Here is a 23,762-nt window from a genome sequence, read left to right as displayed (position 1 = left end):
AAATAATAAAAAGGTGGAAACTTCAAAATTCTTAGGGGTCCATATTGATGAGAATTTACATAGGAAAAAACACATTTTGGAACTCCTAAAACGATTTGGTTTAGCCACATATGCACTTCGAATCATTGAAAATCTTGGGTAACTTATCTTTAAGAGAGGATGTATTCATTGCTCAAAAATGTGCTGTTACAATATTATGTAGTGATCCCCACATCATCTTTTAGACAACTGTGAAGTTGGGCATTCTGACTACTGCTTCACAGTATATTTATTCTTTCATGAAGTTTGTTGTAAGTGATCCAATACAATTAAAACGGGATGATGATGTACATAATTACAATACCAGGAGGAAAAATGACATTCATTGCTCCACTCTAGCACAAAATGCAGCAACAAAATGACAGACAGGAAAAGAAAATATGACAACAAACTGAGAAAGTTCCTCCTTGACAAATAGTTTCATTCTGTAGAAGAATTTCTCTTACTCCAAGTGTGAAAGGTGGTGGTTAGGAATTAACTAAGGAATTACTAACTCACATCTGTATATATCTTTTCTTTTTGGAAAAAAGGGCCCTTAGAAATGTTCAGAATGTAACTGTATGTACAAATTAATGTGAATTTAAAATGGCTCATTCCACATCATTACTATCTGCCGTGCAAAATGATCTGTGGAACACATAACTAACTAATAACTAGCTGGTGTTTGAACAACTAACTTCTTAGCAATCATTAGCACATTATCACTCATTATGAAACAAATATCAGCTGTAGGGAATCTCCAGAATAAAGGTATAATCAAATGTAGAAGAAATGTTCTAGTTACTGAGATGTAGCAGACACAGGAACAAGCTGGAAAAAGTGTCTCTAACGTTAGATTTCAGGACCATGGATTCTTTCACCTAGCAAAAGAAAGGAAATGTTTAAGGGACATGAGACTCATACAAATGAAAGTGATCCAGGGAAGAGATGAAGAGGTAAAGCAGAATGAGAGAGAATCTGACAATGAATTAGTAGCATATGATGGCACTGTATTAAAAAAAAACTGATGAGATGGTATTGGCAGGTAGAGCAGTTCTAAAGTCAAAGATAAGGGAAGGGCAGTCTGAAAATAGATAAAGTAATATAAATGAAGAAACACAATATTGTGTATGTTCTAGAGGATTAATTTATTCAGTCAACCAATTTTCAACTTGTAGTTCCATCATCTGACTTTCACTGACTTTCATCATCAAGTTACAGTGTTTATAAACATTATTGGAAAAGATGTGTGTCTTGTAGAATGAGTCATGAAAATGAGTAAATGCTGTCTTTGACAGTGCAATGGTAACTCAATTAAAAACATTAAAAGTTGAACAATAAATAAAGCAGACCAGGAAAACATTAACACTATACTTGAAAAATGGTGTCTATATAACAGTTTAATTTAATTAACAATTCCAGTAAAATAAAATTAGTACTTGACAAGAATACTAAAGAATAACTTGAAAAGATATTACATAAGGAAAGTGAAACAGAAAAGAATTTTAAAGATAGAATTGACAATTGTAACAACAGAATATACAGAGTGCATAGGCAATCAGAATAGCATACAACAAATAAATACATGAGAATGGGTGAATAGAAAGGAACAACCAGTGTGGAAAGCACTGGAAAATTGAGAAGATTAAATGAAGTTAGAAAGAGGAGAAGTATTGAGTTGTGGTTGATCATCTAATATTAAATCAGGACTGTGGGTCAGATGTGTTTATTAATACGGCTTCTAGCAGTAGTCTACATTCTGCACATTCTTAGTATGCCCTTCACCTAATATTTTTGTGTTTAATTCATGACTTTTTCAATAATACTTTTAGTACACTATCATGATTTTTCCTAGTATCTAATTTTTAGCAAATTATATATGTATGGGTAACTTTTTTTCCTCTTCTTTTAACAGAATGAATACTCAAAATATGATGGATTTGTTGTGCTGCATGGAACTGACACCTTGGCATACACTGCATCAGCTCTGTCATTCATATTTGAGCATCTGGGGAAGACAGTTGTCATTACTGGTTCACAGGTATGAACAATACATTCTAATTGTGCAATAAGTAATTTATTTTTCATTTAGTGTCTTCCTCCTGTTTATTGTCTTTTTCTTCTTAACAAGAAAAGGTAACTCCAAGTATAAATATTCCAGTTATGTTCACATGAACAGGTATAGACAAGTCATGACATGTAAAACTTTCAATTCTTTCTACTTTGATAGCTCATCAAATTTATTGAGCCATTTTACCTTCATCCATGATTATAGGAAATTGTACTTGGACATTAAACTAGTGTTTAGTCTTTCATTTTTTAACTATAAATTGTTCTGCTTCTTCAACAGTTACATCATTCACTTATCAAATAAACATTCAGAACTTTCAGTTCCTGTGTTTATGTTGAACAAAGAACACACAACCTTGCAACGTGTATCTACTTGATAGCTCTGTACATTGAATGATGTGGGAAATATGTCGCAGTACAACTTTGTGCTGATATTAATGTGATGCAAATGCAGATTTTACTCAAGTTGTGACCTGGACTTCAACTTGTATAATAAAAGATCTCTGATGTAAAACAGATTAGCTCCATATAACAGTCACTGATTTATTCAAACCACACTTCATAGGTGAAAACTTAAATTAAGACTCAGGTGGCATGACCAGCACATGGCCCTCTCATGAGATCTACAGCTACATCTTTGTCCACAACTACAAACATAATCTGCAAGCCTCCATATGGTGCATGGTGGAGGGTACATTGTGCCACTGCTAGTAATTTCTTTTTCTGTCCCACTCACAAATAGTGCAGGTGAAAATTGGCATTAATCGAACTAACATTTAAATCAGCACTTGACCTATCCACTTTAGTGTTTAAGTCAGCAGTAGCCTTCACTGCCTCTTCCGTCTTGTATGTTAATAAAAACAAACAGTAAAAGTAATAATAAGTCTACAGTTAATCTGTTCCTGCTTCCAACTTTAACAGCTTGTAGTTAATTCTGTAGCATAAACACAATAAACTTTTGATTGTAAAATCCACTTCTAATTACCCACAACACACACACACACACACACACACACACACACACACACACACACACACACACACACAAAGTACCACCATGAAAAGATAAATCAGTTTTGGTTAAATACAGCTCACAACTGTTTTTTCTATACACAGCACTGTAATATTCCACTTATTAAGGGACTAATAATGTGTTCAATATTTAAAATAACAAACTCAGATGATAAAAGTTTTTAACACATGTGCATCATGAAGCAGTAAATTTTAACAAAAAAAAAATACATATTTTAGTTATGGTCATAGGTACTCATCTGGCTTTCGATCGTGTCTTCCACAACAATCTGGGTTGTCATATCTGATGATGAGTATTATTGGCATGGACCCTCTCCAACTTTTGATGTCTGTAAAACAACCAACTAACTGTATTAGTATTAGTATTAATATGTTCTTGTACTGTCTTGACTATGTGTCTCAATGGGAGACAAGTTTTTTAAATATTTCCTTTTTTTTTCAAATGCATATTATATTCATACATGTGACTTCTCTAGTGTTTGTGTTTATCTATCATGTCCATACTTATAATTGTATTCTTTGTTTTCATTTCTTTTATGTGGCTCAAAAAGAGCAGACAGTTGCAATATTTTCCTATGGACATCTGACCTATCCATCTAGGTAATATATTTTTGTTCCTTCTATTATCTTGATTAATCTGTGACTCAATGAGAACTGACTTTGAAATAATTTACATATATTTTTTATATATCTTAAAATCGCATGTGATATATTTGTGTCTGTTTTTGATCATTTTCCATGTGGCTCACTGGGAGCAAAGATTAACATTTTTTTTTTACTTTCATATATTACTAAATATTTTTATTATGCTGTCATACTGAGAGCCATAACACAAAGTGCACTTGAAACAACACAACTAAAATATTGGCAGGAAAAAGTCATTTTGAAACGGTGTAACGGTCATTGCATACATACACATTATGCATAGTTAAACAAAAAAAATTATTAAAGTAGTACTTTTCCAAATTTTAACCATTTGACACATTTGTCCTAGTCGGCTAATATCATTAACATTCTGTAAATGATATTACCCGAGGGGGGTATTGTAACGGAACATATTAAAGGCTTTACTGTACCGAAGTATGCGATACCCTCCAAATTCAACCAGTTTAATGAGTATTTATGATTATAGCAAAGGTACTGTGTATGTTAACAATGATTGCATAACATGTCTCCATAAACAGTCAACCCATTAAATTATACTGAATAACTGACCCACACAAAAGTTAATATCACTTGATCACTGATACAGCAAATGTCATCATGTAAAAACACTAAGTTCATCTTAAATAATTAATATGAAGTACGAAAAATAGTGGCCAACTTAGGTATTTTGGATCTCCTTAAATAAAAATCACCCAGTGAAACCTATTTGTTCACTAGGAGCGGTTTCACTCAGTATTCACGAAATCAATCCTATTTTAGACGAAAACCAATGTAATTCTTAATAATTCATGTTATTTACTTATTTATGCAAATTAGAGAAGTCAATTGTCAAACTTCTAAAAAACGGCCTTTTTGTAACAAAGAATTATTCTGTCAAGTCAACAAATCTGTCTGTCATTTTAATAACATGTTAAATTATGTTTCTCGATGCAAATTAATAACTCTTCTGCACAAATTATGATAACAGATGTACATGTGACTTATAAACTATATCTCTTTTTAGTAGTTCTTTGACAATGTTATAAATACGAGCAGCAAGAAGGGTCGAGAGGCAGTCGGAATGTCACTTTGGTAAAGTGTGTTTGTGTGTTATTGTTTGAGGTGGATAAACAATGCAAAGAACATGTAACGGAAATACTACTTTGTGTTGTGTCATGGTCTTTGGTGGACAGTGGAATTAAGATGGCCACCAGAGTAATAAATATTTCAAGTTTACATATTTGTTGGTTTCGCTCGTTCTTTATCATCAAAAGCATATAAAAAACATGGGACCTCATGTTTTTAACCCTAGACAACCAGATTTAGAGCCAGCATCAGCATCGAGAGACAGCAGCGATGCAGCAAGTAGCAGCGATTACCACAACACAATGCATTTTAATGGCGCCAACCTAACATCAAGTGCTAACAAGCTCCGTAAATGGGAGTGAAATAGTGCGATTATAGCAATTAGCAATATCTACGACCAGGCGACCATTACAAGGTGCACACTCAGGCATAATCATGGTTCCATAGGCAACTGCAAACATTTTTCCGAAGGCACTGGCCATCTTGTCCCACAGTGGGGTAAATGTATTATCGGTTGTGATAATTACTTTTGAAATAATAAGTAGTTTATTTGCTTTTTTTCAATCCATCTCTTTTGTGTTTGACTTCCCATTCTACAGTGCTGGGACTGCTGTTAGGCAGGTAGACTGGGCTGAATGATTGCGTTGGGTGGGATAAGCAGAGAGGGGGGAGGGGAGGGGGGGAGAGGCAGGAAGCATGTGGTGCCTCGAAGGGAGCCAGCGTATACATTGTACAGCAACGTGGGAGGGAGAAGCAGCAAGTGCACAGGATAAGGAATGTCGCAACATGCGGGCACCAGAAACTGGTGAGTTCACGCCATGCATGATGGTAACAGTTCATTCTGGAAACATCCCCCAGGCTGTGCATAAGCCATGTCTCTGCAATATCCTTTCTTCAAAGAGTGCTAGTTCTTCAAGGTTCGCAGGAGAGCTTCTGTGAAGTTTAGAAAGTAAGAGACAAGGTACTGGTGGAAGTAAAGTTGTCAGGACAGGGTGTGAGTCATGCTTGGGTATCTCAGATGGTAAAGCACTTGCCCGCGAAAGGCAAAGGTCCCGAGTTCGAGTCTCGGTCTGGCACACAGTTTTAATCTGCCAAGATGTTTCAGTATGAAGGAGTTAATAGGGAGGGGTAACAATATGGAGGAGTTACTTGGGAGGGGGTGACAGGACACAAGAAAGGTAAGCTATGTTGGGTAGAGGGTGTGGGTGTAGTGGGTCAGTGGATATTGAAGCCAGGAGGTTTATGGGAGAGTAGGGTGTGTTGTAAGGATAGCTCCCATCTGTGAAGTTCAGAAAAGTTTGTGTGGGGGAAGGATCCATATAACACAAGCAGGGAAGCAGCCACTGAACTCGAGCGTGTTATTCTCTGAGCATGTTCTGTCACCAAGTAGTCAGCTGTAGCCTTGGCCACAGTTTGCTATTGACCATTCATTCTGGTGACAGTCAGTTCGTAGTCATGCCCACTCAAAGTGATGTGCAGAAATTGCAACAGAGCTGGTATATGACATGTCTGCTTTCACAGGTGGCCCTGCCTCTAATGGGATACTATAAGCTTGCCGTAGGACTACAGTAGGATGTGCTGGCTGGACAAATGGACAAATCAGGCAGGTCTTGCACCTGGGTCTTCCACAGTGGCATGTCTCCTGTAACAAAGGTGTGTGTGTGTGTGTGTGTGTGTGTGTGTGTGTGTGTGTGTGTGGTTACTGACATCTCTTCTTTTAAATTTTTCTTACTGAGGAGTTCCAATTTCTCTTGAAAAATGCCCGGGTCAGTGATGTGTTACATATTTCAGTGTGATAAAACTTGTTATATGGAAACAATTTTTTAGTTCTCTGTTGAAAACACCATCAGATTCAGACGAGCTTTTATTTTTGAAAGAATATATACTTTCTGATGGAGAATTGGGTGAGACATCCATATTATTGAATTTTATGTGAATTGCTTTTTCAATATGCTGTTTTGGTATTTTCCTGGAGCTTTTTATCTCAATGTTTTCTGCTACAGTTAAGAAATTAGTATTAAATGTACTTGTTACATGTATCTGGTCATTTACAGTATATTCCTACTCCATACTTTGTGATTTGGCAGTGTTATTTGGTAGAGGGTGCCTGGGTGCCCATCTTGTTGCTATCCCCTTGTCTCCCCCCCCCCCCCCCCCCCCCCTCCCTGCCAGATGGAATTTGTGTACCCCAGATGTCTGCATTTTGTGTTATCCCATCTAAAAGTGTGAGGACATTTTTGAAATATTTGCAAATAATATAACTGACTAAGCTGACTGAGGCAGGATCTGGGTGCCAGACTGGCATTCATATGGTTGCATTTGGGGGAACTAACGATAAAAACCATATCCAGGCTGTCCACCACACTACCTGTCATCATTAATCTGCCAAGCAGATTCGACTTTGGGCCAGCACCTCCCTGAACTTCAGAAGTGGCATGCTAACATGGGCAGCTGTCCGGGTGGGTTTTTGATCATTTGGAGTCCTTCAATTTCGATCAGTAGTGATGATGTTCTGTCTCTCATTTAACTACATTACATATAGATGTAAGTCCAAATTCAGGGATAGAAAAGTTCCATTAGATACATGCAAGTAGCAGTGTTCTTTGGAAGCTGCCTGACAATTAGTATCATACTGTGAATAGGTCACTGTTTATACAGGCATAGGTAAATATTTTCTTTGAGAAATTCCATCATAATCAAGTAAATATTAAGCTACCAATATCAGATAAGCAGCAGATACTTAGAACAGCTGAGGAGATGTCAATTTTTTTTTTTTCCATAGTAGCAGCTTTATTTCCAATTTACTTGATTACCAGGAATAAACATAAAATATGTCTATTTAAAAAACAGGTAAAAATTCATTTGAAACCTTTCTGAGAGACAGTCTTCATTCAGTCAGAACTGACTATGTAAGCATAGACCAGATATGGCTTGAATTCAAAGAAATATTGACAACAATTGAGATATTTGTACCAGATAAATTAATAAGAGATAGAACTCACCTCCCATGGGACATAAAGCAGGTCAGAATGCTGTAGCAGAAGCAATGAGAAAAACATGCCAAATTTAAAAGAATGCAAAAATCTCCAATATTGGCACAGTTTCACAGAGGCTCAAAATTTAATGTGGTCTTCTATGTGAGATGACTTTAATACCCTGAAGAGCCAAAGAAACTGGTGTAGGCATGTGTATTCAAATACGGAGATCTGTAAACAGGTAGAATACAGCACTGCAGTTGGCAATTCCTTTATAAGACAACAAGAGTTTGGCACAGTTATTAGATCGGTTACTACTGCTACAATGGCAAGTTATCAAGATTTAAATGAGTTGGAACATAGTGTTATAGTCAGTGCATGAGTGATGGGACACAGCATCTCTGAGGTTGATGAAGTGGGGATTTACCTGTACACCATTTCACAAGTATACCATGAATATCAGGAATCTGGTGAAACATCAAATCTCTGACATCGCTGTGGCCGGAAAAAGATCCTGCAAGAATGGGACCAATGACTACTGTCATTCAGTGTGACAGAAGCGCAACCCTTCCACAAATTGCTGCAGATTTCAGTTCTGGGCCATCAGAAAGCGTCAGCGTGCGAACCATTCAATGAAACATCATCAATATGGGCTTTCAGAGCCGAAGGCCCACTCGTGTACCATTGGCGACTCCATGACACAAAGCTTTACACCTTACCTGGGCCTATTGGACTATTGATGACTGAAAAACTGTCACCTGATCGAATGAGTCTCGTTTCAAATTGTATCAAGTAGATGGACGTGTTTGGGTATGGAGACAACCACATCAATCCATGGACCCTGCATGTCAGTAGGGGACTGCTGCAGCTGTTGGACCTCTGTTATGGCGTGGGGAGTGTGAAGTTTGAGTGATATGGGATCCCTGATATATCTAGATATGACTCAGACAGGTGACACTATCTAAGCATCAATCTGATCACCTGCAACCATTCACGTACATTGTGCATTCCAACAGACTTGGGCAATTCCAGCAGGACAGTGCGACACCCCACAGGTCCAGAATTGCTACAGAGTGGTTCCAGGAACATTCTTCTGAGTTTAAATGCTTCCAGTGGCCACCAATCTCCATAGACATGAACATTATTGTGCATAACTTGGATGCCTTGCAACTTCCTGCCCAGAAGAGATCTCCACCCCCTCCTACTCTTACGGATTCATGGACAGCCCTGCAGGACTCATGGTGTCAATTCCCTTCAGCACTACTTCAGACATTAGTTGAGTCCATGACACATCATGTACACATCATGTTGCAGCACTTCTGTGTGCTTACGGGGGTGCTACACAAAATTGGCTAGGTGTACCAGTTTCATTGGCTCTTCAGTCTAGTCCCCACAATGAAGTTCTGTCTCAAAATCTAGCAGAAAATCCAGAGGGATTCGGGTCATGCATAAAATAAAGCAGTGGCAAGACACAGTGAATACCTTCACTGCATGATAGCAATGGTAATGCTACCAACGACAATGCTACTGTAGTGGAATTACTAAATATGTTTATCTGAAATTCTTTTTCCAAAGAAGACAGAGTAAATATTCCAGAATTCAAATCAATAGCAGCTGCCAGCAAGAGTAACTTGGAAATAGATATCCTCAGTGTAATGAAGCAATTTAAATTACTTAATACAGGAAAGTCTTCTGGTCTAGATTGTATACCAGTTAGGTACCTTTCAGGGTATGCTGATATAATAATTCCATACCTAGCAATCATATACATAACTTGCTCAACAGAAGATCATTGCATGAAGACTGGAAAGTTGGACAGATCACATCAATACTCGAGAAAGAAAATAGGAGTATTCTGCTGAATTATAGACACACATCACTGACGTCAATTTGCAGCATGGTTTTGTAACATACATTGCATTTGAACATTATGAATTACCTCAAAGAAAATGATCTGTTGATATATAGTCAGCACAAATTCAGAAAATATCATTCTTGTGAAACACAAGTAGCCCTTTGTTCTCATTAAGTAATGAGAAACCATCAGCGAGGATCTCAAATTAATTCCATACTTCTACATTTCCAGAAGGCTTTTGATAACATTCCTCACACAGGCTTCTAAGAACTTTGCATCCATATGAACTATCATTGCGTATGACATATCATCTCAGTTGTGTGACTGGATTCATGCATTCCTGTCAGAAAGGTCACTATTTGTAGTAACTGACAGAAAGTCATCAAGTAAAATAGAAGAGATATATGGCATCTCCCGTGGAAGTGTCATAGGCACTCTGCTGTTTCTAATCTACATAAATGATTTAGTAGACAATCTGAGCAACCCTCTGATATTGTTTGCCACCGATGCTGTCATTTACCATGTAGGAAAGTTTTCAGAAGCTCAAAACCAATCATTATATGATTTAGACAAGATATTTTTATGACACAGAAAGTGGCAATTGATCTTAATTAATGAAAAGTGTCAGATCGTCCTCATGAGTATTGAAAGGCTTCTGTTAAATTTCAGATACATCACACAAATCTAAAGGCTGCCAATTTAACTGATTACCTAGGGATGGCAATTACAAACAACTTAAATTGGAAACATAACATAGATAATGTTGTGGGGAAGGCAAACCAAAGACTATGTTTTATTGGCAAAACAGTTAGAGGATGCAATGTATCCACTAAAGGGACTGCCTCCACTATCTTCGTATGTCCTCTTCTGGAGTATTGCTGTGCTGTATGGGATCCTTACCAGACAGTAGAGATGGAGGATGTCAACATCATTTGAGGAAGGGCATCTTGTTTTTTATTACTATGAAATAGGAGAGTGTGTGTCGTGGATATGATAAAGGTAATAACAGTTAAAACAGACATTATTTGTTATGACGAGGTCTTTTCGTGGAATTTCAATCACCAGCTTTCTCCTCTGAATGTGAAAATATTTTTTTGAAGCCCACCTACATACAGAAAACGATCATCACAATTAAATAAGAGATATCAGGGCTTGTACAGAAAGATTTAGATGTTTCTTTTTCCCATGCACTGTTCAATAGTGGGATGGTAGAGAAATAGTGTCAAAATGCTTTGATGAACACACCACAAGGCACTTAAGTGTCAATTGCAGGGTAGTCACATAGATGTGGATGTAAATTAAATTTATCTGGGATAAGCATGAATAGCATTTAGCAGTATAGTGATAGTTTATTGGTAGAACAGCATACAGATTAAGATTCTATGATCTGCTTCTCTTTTGTTAATGTATGAATTGAATCATGCCTGCATATCTACAATTTTTGGACAGTTTTTATTTCTGTATGTGGTCAGTGGTATTATGTATATGGTAATGCCCTGCAGTTTGCATGTTTATGGAATGAGAATACCATAGATTTCTTATTAAAACCTTAATTTGCCAATATCTTCAGAACTGGAAGATGTTAGAAAAGGCCACAACTTAGAATACATTGGAATACAATAGCATTAAGAAGAGTAACTATGCAAAAACTGTTTAGAGTCCATAACAGGATACAAATATGTGGTGTCATTAACTAATTTCAGTGTTAACATCCTTGAGGAAATGTCAACTAACAAAGTAGAATTAAAATTTTATTGCTATAATTATTAGTTGCACTATTTTTTTAAATTGCCATGTAATATCCCCCTGTCAGTTGTTATATTACATTGTATTTCCATGTCATAATACTGCACTGTCACCTGGTGGCATTTTTGATAACCTGTGAGCCCATGTACATAGTGCCAGTCAGTCTGTTTGCTGCACTGATCTTGTTAACTTTGACAAATACTGTGTCTGGGCAGGATGACTTTTCTTAGGTGACATTCAGTTTGCAACAACAAAGTTTGCTCAGTATGTTTCACATCCACATACAGTAAATATGACTGTATGGTACGTTTTTACTGGTATTTTATTGCATATAGCTTCTTGCCATTGATGTTGGACCACATTTGTATAATTTTATTATATTTTGTTCCACAGTTGACATTTCCATAAGGATGTTAACACTGAAATGGCTTAGCATCTTACATGTTCTCCTAATGTGAACACCACTTGTTTCTATCCTGGTATGTACTCCCAACAACTTTTGCATAACTGCTGTTGTCAATGAAACTTTCTGGCATTTTAAAACTATGTGCCAGACCAAGAAGCAATCTCGGGAAATTTGCATTTAGTGGGCAAGAGCTCTACCATCTGAGCTGCCCAGTCATGACTCACGACCTGTCATCATGTTCTAATTCCACCAGTAACGTGTCTCATACCTCCCAAACTTCACAGGTGAAAGAGTGGTATGAGACGAGCTACTGGAGGAATTAGAGCTGACAGGGCAGATCATGAATTGTGCTTGGGTAGCTCAGATGGTAGAGTACTCGTCCGCAAAAGGCAAAGGCTCTGAGTTCGAGTTTCGGTCCGGCACACAATTTTAATCTGCCAGGAAGTTCATATCAGTGCACATTTCTCTGCAGAGTGAAAATATCATTCTGCTCTTGTTAATGCTATTGTATTCTGAAATATTCTAATGTGCGACTTTTTATAACAACCTGCAGATCTGAAGATGATTCTTTAAGAGGTTGAAACTAGTAAGCACTGTTTTCTACAGTGTGATGTTGGCAAATAAAGGTTTTAATAAAAAATCTGCTGTATTCAAGTTTGCAGATTGCCCTCTTCATTATGACTGTCAGGTATTTACAGTTAGCTGAACAACTTCAAAATGAAACATAAATCAGACAGCTGTCTGTAACAATCAAAAATACACTTGTGAAGGACTGTTTCCAGCTCAGGGTGGGAGTGCTTACCCTTTAAATGTACCAAGGATGTTAATACAGATGTGTCTATTGCAGATAATTGCATTAATTTGTTTTAAAAATTGTGCAATGTCATCCAAAAAGCAAAGGTGATTCAAGAATGTCCCAAAATATTTTCCTACTTGATGTTCCCAGTTTAAGGATACAAAAATTTTCTCTAAGATTACTGAGAATAGTTTTGTTGAAATACAATCTCTTTGGCTAGCTGCTCCTTCAACTCTGAATTTTTCCCTGTGCTGATGAATTCTAATGCAAGCTGTAGCTTGGCATGTGTGTGTGTGTGTGTGTGTGTGTGTGTGTGTGTGTGTGTTTTTTTAGCTATGCTGTTATTATAAATTAAATGTACTGTTTATATTACCTGCATTGTTAAGAAAATATTCTCCAACTGCCCTTTCAAATGCAATACTGTGATGCTGTGTGACAACATTGATTGATTTACTTTCTTCTTCATTCCTGCAGATTCCATTATTTGAGACAAGAGGTGATGGAAGAGAGAATTTTCTGGGTGCACTTATCTTGGCAGGCAACTATAGCATTCCAGAGGTAACTGTTTACTTTGGGCACAAGCTCTTCAGGGGAAACAGAACAACAAAAGTGAGCTCTGCGAGTTACAGTGCCTTTGATTCTCTCAACTTCCCACCTCTGGCTACTGTTGGCATTGATATTGAAGGTATGTGTTCACTTAGATTTGACAAAATATTCAATTTTCTCTGGCATGTGTTGTTCTTTTCTGAGAGAGTTTGAATACAACTTTTCCATGTATTATCTACAGTGGATTTCAGATCTGTATTTCGACCAACATCCATTGAACCATTTGCTGTTCATACAGCACTGAACCGGAATGTTGGCCTTCTGCGGATATTTCCTAGTATAACAACGGAAACTGTGAGTTGATTTCATTCTGATGAGTGCAATATCATTTTGACGTAATTCATAAGCTCTAGATTTGTATCATGTATTGTAAGATGTTGAGACATCTGTAGAATATTAGACTACCAGATATCAGCTATCAGAATTTTTTGTGACTGTCTTTGGAATAGGAGAATTTACATGCTGGACTGGCATATAGACAGCTATTCCTATACCTTTCTTTTCTTGGGATTTAAGGTTTCACTTCACACTTGAACATCACCTTGTTCCTCATTCTACACTTCCTGCTATCTGCTGATGAAGGAATTTCTAAATATTCTGAAGCTTAGGGAATCAATTGTAATTTCTAATTTGTCACCTCTGCTCCATGTATTAACCATTTCAGGAAATGACAGACACTTCTGTCATGAGTAAAATGAGATATTTAAACTGCAGTATAGGAAGTTGCTTTAAATTAAGATAAATATGGCATTAGGTCCCATTTTGTGCCAAGAGGATGAGATGCAATATAGGCTGGTGTATGATAGTATTTTAACTTTAAATTGCATATCACTTAAGTCCAGGTTGAAAAGCTAACTTGTGGTACCCTTCTATTCTGACTAGAGTGCCTCACACTTTTCTATGTAACATGTTATTTATTCATATACTTTGGTTTTCACTGTTCCATTAATTCTTCATTTATGAATTTCTAATCTGCATTCTGTAAAATATGTACTAACTCATTCCATGACCAAGAATTTTTGGCTTTCATAGTCTCAAGGGACCTGATAAATAAATAAATAACATGTTACAGCTTGTACTTCATTTTTTAAGTTCAGGTAGGCCAAATTATAGCCAGAATCAATTGCCATTTGTAGTGGATTTTTACACAACAGTTACTTGAAACTTGTAATACACTGATTCAGTTATACAATGACTTGTTCATGGAATTGATTTTGTCAGTATTCGGGATGGAGCTTCACTGATGGATATATTCTCATTACTAAAATATAGTTTTTACTTAGCTGATTGTCTTGAAATTGGTTTTGCTGTGCATTTTAACTCTTCAAATATCAGAACAACAAAATTTAATATTCATTTGTTTCCTTGAGCTATCAATTCCACCTACAATGTCTGCTTTCCATCACATCACAAGCTCAACTTTTCTCCATTACTACCCAACATCCCACCAAGTGTATGCAAAGAAGAAATATGGAGATAAAATGTTAAGCAAAAAGGTTTACATAGTTGTGTGGTGATTCTTGACCACCAAACATCACCATTTGGCACCAAAATGTACTATGTGACTATGTTCTTTGATTTCAGTCTGTGTTATTCCTTGCTACTGTTTGCATGTATTCTTCATGTTAATATTCAACTAATGAATAACATTCATACATTCAACAATTTCTTTAGTTTATTTATCCAACCATGATGACAGTGACTGAGTTAACCACATTCGGGACCCCTCCTCCCTGTTTCTTTGCATTATATCAATGATTGTGTATCCCACGGTGTGTGTCCACTATAAACAGGGTAGTTTCTGCCATCCAGTGATCTGCATTCCATCCTCCCAGACTTCAATTGTGAAGCCCAAGTTCCAACATCAGTGCAAGACACACATGATGGATTTAACCTATCCCAGACCTCACTGGTGGAAACAGTGTATGCTGTTTGCTTTGTTTGCTCGAGGTCACACTAACCACAGTGCATTGCATGCTGCCCAGTATCATGGTTTTGTGCCTGTGAAAACCTGCTAGTGCTGTGCATTGTGTGAATGTGCAACATGCATCACCACCAGTGTTTCATAGTCAGCATATATTGGATTGTTACCAACACACGATATCACAGGGCGTCATACGACTGCTAGATCCACTCTCTGTTCATATTCTGCTGCTCTCTCTGCCAGCTGCAGCTGCCACATCCATGCCAGGACCATTTCATGCACCATCTGCACCATGATCCTTCCAAGGTCTTATATCCTCTGCCTCATGCAGACCTTGGGCAATGCTGCAAACCAGACTCTTGATTCATATGCATGCCTACTGCCACTCTTTTCAGTTAACCATGGTAGTCTCTTCCATGCCAGCTGACCACAAGCATATCACAGTAGTCTCTTCCATGCCAGCTGACCAGAAGCCTACCACGTTGTGCACCTCGTATGGCCTTTGTCTTGCCACATCCAGCGGGCCTCGGTTGACACTTCGCTCTGACCTTGGACCCCAAACAATGTGATCTATTGAAATTTTACTTCTGCCATCATACGGTCCTCCCTGATGCTACCCACATCTCATGATGCACCAGCTCATCCTACACTTGGATAGCATGTTGAAATGGACAGATTTCTGAAACTGGTACTTCTGCAGAAAGACAACCCCAAGACATGGTTTGCATTGGTAGACAACTTTCTAGACACCCATGGCATAATTGATTATGACACAAACTTTTTCTGTTTAGTCAGTCACACGAACCTCAACAGTGATTTGGTGCTTTGCACTCCCATCCAACATAAATACGCCACTGCTAAAGCTATTATTATCACACATCTTTCATTCATCACATCATTCATTATGAACATCTGGTATCCTGAACTCTGCCACAACTTTGGTGCCACTTGTGGGCCCAAGTCAACCCTGGGCTCATACCAGACATCACACTATGGATGCTGTGGCTTTTTTAACTTCCTCATGAAGTGCAGCTATAGATCCTTTCACACTAGTCTGACCCTCTGGATAACAAACTTTGCCTTGTAGACCAAATGACTGGATCATCCACCACAGATAGCCAGTCCCAAGCACTGGCAATTATTCTGATGATAAAGTTGGCAACAGCACCTCCCTCCACCTCTCCCTGTCTGTTCACTCAAGTAGCTGGGGTCACACAAGAGAGATAGATAGATAGATAGATAGATAGATAGAGAGAGAGAGAGAGAGAGAGAGAGAGAGAGAACAGTGATACACAATCACCTGGTGGCAACCTGCACATGCTCTCTCCATCAGATCTCCAACTGACACTGACTGCAGTGGAAGCCGACTTTGAATGTATGGTAGACTTCCACTGAAGCTCAACAGATGGTATGCATGACACACGAGACACCTCCACAGTTGGTCTACTCACTCTGTTGGTCTCACCACATTTGATGATGCAGTGAGGAATTGCCATGTACCATCTATAGTCCCAAACTCCGTCTGCAGGCCGGTATAGGCATTCCGATCCACAATGATCCAAGAAAGCAGCTTGTCAAACATCTTTCATTGAATTTTCCCCCCAACTTGAGTGAGAGACTGTACGTATCTGACCACAACTCAAATATTCAATTCCTTGTTGACACTGGCAAAGATGCCATCATCATCCCTACTTCCTTGGCACCTGGTAACATCTTTGCAACCAAACTCGTGATATGCACAATTAACAAGTCTCACATCAGTGTGCACAGGGCAGTTGACCTCAGAGTCTACCTTACCCTGTGTCTGAACTTTACATGGACATTTCATGTTGCTGACATCAGTAAACCAGTGCTTGGTATGACTTTTTCAAACACTTCAATTTATCTCCAGATGTCCAGACAGCAGCTCTACTGCATCACATAACTGGATCACAGGTACCATGCACATTTGGCCTCGCTGGCATGGCCACTGCTAGTTCACAGACCCACTGCTTCATGCTCTCTCAGAGCATTGATGGCTCAACTCACCTCCTCCTTGGTCAAGTGTACATTCATGCACTCTGCTTCTACAGCTTTCTGTGCTCACAATGCCGAGTTCTGAAGATTAATTAATGACGCATCACATAAACTGTCATGTGCTTATTGCATGTTCTGTCACCTAACCATCACACAGCCGATGTGTTCAAACGTTATGCCTGCAGCAGTTGCCGTGCCCTCTATGGCAGCTCAGCAACATTAACCACTGCAGTACACTTCATGTAGTGACATTACACCTCCCCCTCCCCCCCCCCCTCCCCCCAGTGTCTTGTCGTAGTGCATTCATCCCTCCCCCATGAGTCAATAGCAGTATTTTCTCTCACATGCATGCATGATGGTAAATAACCACGGTAACAAAATGATATTGTATTGTATTGTATTGTATGTTAACCGGGGGCCTAGAAATGATGGAGAGGCTCCGTCCCTACTGTCCCCGCTGCAGCTGCAGTGGTCCACAACCCCACGATGACTACCGCAGTCCACTTCGCCCCTCCACCACCCCACACCAAACCACTCTTTCAGGGTTATTGTGTGGTTCGGCTCCCGGTGGACCCCACTAGCGAACGTCTGACACCAGACGAGTGTAACCCCTATGTTTGCGTGGTAGAGTAATGGTGGTGTATGCGTACGTGGAGAACTTGTTTGCACAGCATTTGTCAACATAGTGTAGCTGAGGCAGAATAAGGAGACCCAGTCCGCATTTGCCGAGGCAGATGTTGAACTGCCTAGAAACCATCCACAGACTGGCCGGCTCACCAGGCCTCGACACAAGTCTGCTGGGCGGATTCATGCCAGAGACCAGGTGCTCCTTCCCAGTCTGGAAAGCTGTGCGTTATATTGCATGGCTAACTGGGCGAGCTTGCAAAATGGTACTTGCCACAAGATTAACATTACAGACCGCCTCCTTGCACCATAATGCCCTCTGTCTCACTCCAAGGAACTTATGTCACACAGATGCGATCATTCAAGAACTACTTAGTGCCAGTATCACCCACCCATCAGACAGGAACTGGTCATCTCCCACCCACCTCATTCTCAAAAAAGATGGTTAGCAGTGATTATGTGGAGACCATAGAGCTTTGAATGGTCACACTATAATGGACAGTTATATGATTACCAACATTCAGGGTTTCACACAGCTTCTCAAAGGTACATGTGTGTTTAGTGTACTTGGTTTCTGTAAAGCAAAGCAAATTCCCATGTTCAAAGATGACATTTCTAAAACAGCACTCATAACCCTATTAGGCCTCATTGAGTATTGCTTTATGCTGTATGGCCTCAAAAATGCAGCCCTGACCTAGCAGTGATTTATTGACTCTTTACTATTTAACCTCCCATTTTCTTATGCTTATGTCAATGACATTCTGATTTTTCTGCCCTCTGTTGAGGAACATGAACACCACCTGGCTCACATAAAGGCTACACTCCATGACGGCAGCATCGAGATTAACCAGGAAAAATCACAAATAGCACATGGTTCCATAACATTCCTTGGGCATACTGCGACCACCAAAGGTATCTGTCCAACATCGGAATAAGTAGATTTCATTTACCGTATTTACTTGAATCTAAGCCGCACTTTTTTTCCAGTTTTTGTAATCCAAAAAACCGCCTGCGGCTTAGAATCGAGTGCAAAGCAAGCGGAAGTTCTGAAAAATGTTGGTAGGTGCCGCCACAACTAACTTCTGCCGTCGAATATATGTAGCGCTACACAGACATGCTTTGTAGGCACAAAGATAAATACTGGCGCCAAAACCTCTGCGCCAGTAAATAAATAAAAAAAAAGGTGGAAGACGAGCTTTTTTTTCTCCGCCCCGAGTTTCGACCACTGCATTTTCATACATTATCCAACGAAGTAAATACAAATTCCGTATTGTTCATCTTCGAATGTATTAGAATTTCAATGTACTACGAGAATCCGACTGGCAAGACTGTTTGGGATGTTTTTCAATATGGCCAACTCTACGTTCTGAATTTTTTCCTACCTGTGAGAAGAGATGGTTGCTAATAGTAACCTGATGAAATGTGAATCACAAGCAGTATTCTCTTCATCATTCACCATAAGAATAATACGAATATAAACATTTTGCCATGTGTTCTTCCGTGTTTGTTGCCATCTCATTTAAATCCTGTCTGCCTAATAAACTACGAAACTAGAGTGAGACAACAGCAAACGCGGAAGAATACACTTATCGTGTCTGTTTATATTCGTATTATTCTTAGCCTAATAGTGATACAGTCAGAAATGAACCACGGCAACTGACTAGATTTTTAAATCTAATTCTGTGCAGAATTTGATGTACTAAAGAAGCGGCCGCAAAGATTTTCAAACGGAGAAAAATTTTCGCCTAACTCTCGTTCAGAACATGTTCTATCATACGCAGCCTATTATTTGGTTCTTGTTGATCATTCTCAAAGAAAGCAGCAGTGTAAGTAACAACAAATAGCAGTCTCTTGACATTGCTTCGCTAATGAGACGATTCGCCTCTTTTTAGCGACGGTAGCGCGCACAAAAGCAACCCATGCCGCGAACGGCGACAGGCCGTAAACACGCACTATCAGAATGCGACAAACAATGCATGACACAGTACAGTGATGCATTTTCAGCTTAGAGTGATGTAAACACCTATAACAGAGAAAACGGCACTTATCAGATCAAACAAAATAAGCAATCGATTCAAACCAGACGAAGCACGTGAAAAAGGAAGGGTACCCATATAAATACGGACGGAGCGCCTGACGCATAGCAATGCCTACCTGGTAAAGCTTAAGACTCGAACCAAACTACTGTAGCTGTATCGTCATTCATTCGACCTAAATTGTGTCTCATATTACAATGGACCAACTTTGTTTCGATTTGGAGGTGCGGCCTAAAACTTTTATCTCCCCTTGAATTTTGAGTCTCAAATTTCAGGTGCGGCTTAGATTCGGGAAATCTTTTTTTCCTTTGTTTCAAGTCTCATTTTTCAGGTGCGGCTTAGATTCGAGTGCAGCTTAGATTTGGGTAAATACGGTACAACCTTCCACTACGTGCATATTATCAGGAACTGCTCTGATTTCTTGGTACTGACAACTTCTACTGCTGACACTTGCCACATGCAGCTTCCATCCAGGCACATCTTACAGATGCTTCAGGCAGGAAAGGTACCTCCAGCAAATGGAAAATACCTGATCCAAGATTTCGAGGCTCTCAAATCGGCACTTTTCCATGCCATCGCACTGTCTCAAGCAGTACCTGACACACACATCTCTGTTACAACTGTTGCAAGCAATATGCCAATAGGTGTGGTGTTGCAATAACACATCAGTGACACCACTGAATTGCTCAGATTCTCAACAACAGCAAAAACAACAACAAAAAAACTCGTGTAAGTTGGCAGTGCAAGTGGTCAACATTTAACCATGAACTTCTCGTCATCCATGAAGCAGCCCAACGTTTTCATGATGACATTGAGGGACACACATTCACCATTTTTACTGACCATAGGCCCCTCACAGATGTCATCCGCAACCTGACTGAAGACCTCTGCCCAAGATGATTCTGACACATGGGCGTAATTGGCCAGTCTCTACGGACACAAGATATTTCCGAGAGGCCAGTAGTGTGGTTGCAGATTATTTGTCGCATGTGCGTGTCATCACCACTCTTGTCAACATGAATGAACTGGCCTGACGTCATAAGGATGACCTCAAGCTATCCAGTTTACAATAGGATTCCACATGTGCACTAACCTTTGAGCTGTGTTGCCTACTGGGTTCCTCTCTACCAATCTGTGTAACACCTTGACAGGCACCCTTCACCCACTCTTACCTACACCACTTCAGCAAACTGGTTTTTTATCCATCCATGATCTAGCCCATCCTGGTATCAGAGTTGCAACATGTTTCAACACTGAACATTTCTTATGGGCATGGGTCAGGAGTGACTGTTGCAACTGGACTTGTGCATGCATAACCTGTCAGAGGAACAAGGATGAATGGCATGCATAATAGCCCCTTCATAAATTTAACATCGCTAAGGGCCACCTCTGCCATGTCCATCTTGACATCGTGGGGCTCCTCCCCATGTCTGATGGGTATCGCTATATCCTGTCCACAGTTGATAGAGTTATAAGCTGTGTTGAAGCTGTCCCCCTTGCTTTCAACATAGTCACATGCATATTTGCCACCTGCTTGATTGCATGATTTGGGTGCCCATTGTCTGTAACAACTGAACAGGTCCACCAACTTGAAACCCTGCTACTCATTAAACTGTGTGAACTGTGCAGTGTTGACAAGTTCTATACGACAACATACCACACATACCACCTGCAAAGCAATGTACTTGTCGAGTGCTAACACTGCATGCTTAAGCAGTGCTCATATCCCATAGTGGAATCTGTTCGGAGACCTTACTGTAGATACTTCTCAGCATTGAGGTGACACACAAAAATGACTTGGAAGCCTTACTTGCTGACATTATCTGTGGCAATCCTCTGGTTCTGCCAGCTGAGTTCATAGAAGAATCTGAACACGTGGCTCAAGACAAACTATGGTCAACCAAGTTCGCAACCACATAGCTAACATCTGCACCCCTCTTATGAAGCCACACACTGTGCCATGTTTTTTCCTAAATAGAGGACTTGCAAACAACAATTATTTTGTGGTATGACTCATTCCAGGCAGCCCTACAGGTCCAGTACTCAAGCCTCCACCAGGTCCTCAGCCATCAGCAAAATACCAGAGACATCCTACAGAATGGCAAACACCAAACAGTTTCAGTAAGCAGAATGAAGCCTGCATGGATGCTAGACATAATTCCCAGTCGGACAGAGCCGTTCCACAAAGAGGCAATAAGTGACACTCCCTTCAACTTGGGCACTGACACCACTAACAGCAAAATGTCATGCAGCGTGTGTGACAAAAGCTCTCTACTATGTGACACTTCCCCACCACCCACTCCAACTCCACAGTGTGCAGGTTTTACAGTCGACATCCTGGACATATGCCTGGATGAGCTGTTTGTCAAAATTCATGTTGGCACCTTCACCACTAATCTGCCCGTCCAATGTCGCACACCATCACAGTACTTAACACCTTCGATTTACCCACTGATGCAAATGAGGAACAAATCTCAGGCAGGGTCTATAATTATGGGCTACTTTCAGTTATTATTTCTGTAGCTCCACTGTCATTTGATTGCGGACTTTTCAGTGGATGCTCCACTGCAGCACAGGCCAACTACTCCATCTCCCTATGGATGGTTGCAGGACTTCATTGTGTCCAGCCTTGCTTTCATGCTCTCTCGCTAATGCACTGGATTAGTGGGGGAGAGAGGGTCTGTGACTACTACTGACAGACAAACTTTACCGTTTTCACCAAAACTTACTATGTGACTGTGGTCTTTGATTTCAGTCTGTGTTATTCTTTGTCACTTTTTGCTTGTGTTTTTTTGTGTGGGTAATATTCAACTAATAATTAATGTTCATACATTCAACTTTTTCATTAGTCTGTTTATTCACATATCAATGAAAGTGACTGAATTAACCACAGTTGTCAGACACTAACTGATAACTAACTATCAAAACTTACTAGATTTAAATTTACAAATTTTTATGTTAAATCTTCAAAATTTATTCTAAATATATAAGATACAACTAATTATGTATTATAGTGGGTATAGTTTTATATGAACATATTATAATTTAACATTACTGATACCTAACAGTATCAAAGAATGCTGAAAGTGTTTCAGGCTTGATTACACTACATAACCCCCCCCCCCCCCCTGCTCTCCCCCTCCCCCCTCCCCCCCTCTGCCCAGAATTTCACATGTAAGTATTTATGGGTCATAATCTGCCAGCATAGTCATACAAAAGCTGATAATAATAAGAATTTCTCCTTTGCAGTATTACAAGATAACTTAGAAAATTTCTAAAAATTGGGGATCACAGCTGTTTACACTATGTATGGTCTTATCTTATGGTCTTGGCTTGCAGTCAGTTCTTTTTTTTTTCTTTTACCAACAGTCATTGTCCTTACTCTATTGTCCTTGTTTTTATTACCATTTCATGATAGTGTCCATTTGCTCAAGTACCACAACAACAGTTTTTCCCCTTGAGTTGCTATCAGTTTGCCCTACAAAATATTCCTTGTGTCAGCACATTGAAGCAGTTTCCCCAAACACAACACAAAATATACAGATATTAAAACAAATAACAAAGTTGGTAGTTTCAGTCTGAAACCAATGGAATAATGGCTTTCATACAGTAAATCTCGATTCAGATTTTTTACTTCACACAGTGTCAGTATGAATAATAGATCACGTCAAGAGTAAACAAATGATTTAGAGCTTGTGATGCTATTACAGATATGCTAATGGACATACTTGTTGAAATTCCAAGTGATATGGAGTAATCTGCTTCAGATATTGAAAGTGCATCAGACTGAATTGATAAACAACCACAACTTATTTCATCTGATGTAAACATAGTTGCACTTGGAGAAAATGTGTGTGATAGTGTTTGTGTTGAAAGTGACTCATTTTGTATTAGTAATGGCAACAATGACAGTGATGTGTGTAATGA

General features: G+C 39.2%; 1 protein-coding gene across 1 annotated transcript in view; it reads left to right on the top strand.

Annotated features, from left to right (window-relative positions):
- The window catches only part of LOC126187783 (L-asparaginase-like), a 322,364-nt gene that overhangs the window by 247,967 nt on the left and 50,635 nt on the right, over positions 1 to 23,762 (top strand). Inside the window, exons 4-6 of the mRNA XM_049929055.1 lie at positions 1,934 to 2,059; positions 13,104 to 13,314; positions 13,417 to 13,529. Of these exons, the coding sequence (XP_049785012.1) occupies positions 1,934 to 2,059; positions 13,104 to 13,314; positions 13,417 to 13,529 (450 nt within the window). The remainder of the gene's footprint in view (positions 1 to 1,933; positions 2,060 to 13,103; positions 13,315 to 13,416; positions 13,530 to 23,762) is intronic.

Source organism: Schistocerca cancellata, chromosome 5 (genome assembly GCF_023864275.1).
Source record: "Schistocerca cancellata isolate TAMUIC-IGC-003103 chromosome 5, iqSchCanc2.1, whole genome shotgun sequence".
Classification (NCBI taxonomy): Eukaryota; Metazoa; Arthropoda; class Insecta; order Orthoptera; family Acrididae; genus Schistocerca; species Schistocerca cancellata.
Note: the sequence above shows the minus strand (reverse complement) of the source record. Positions and strands in the feature narration are given on the sequence as shown.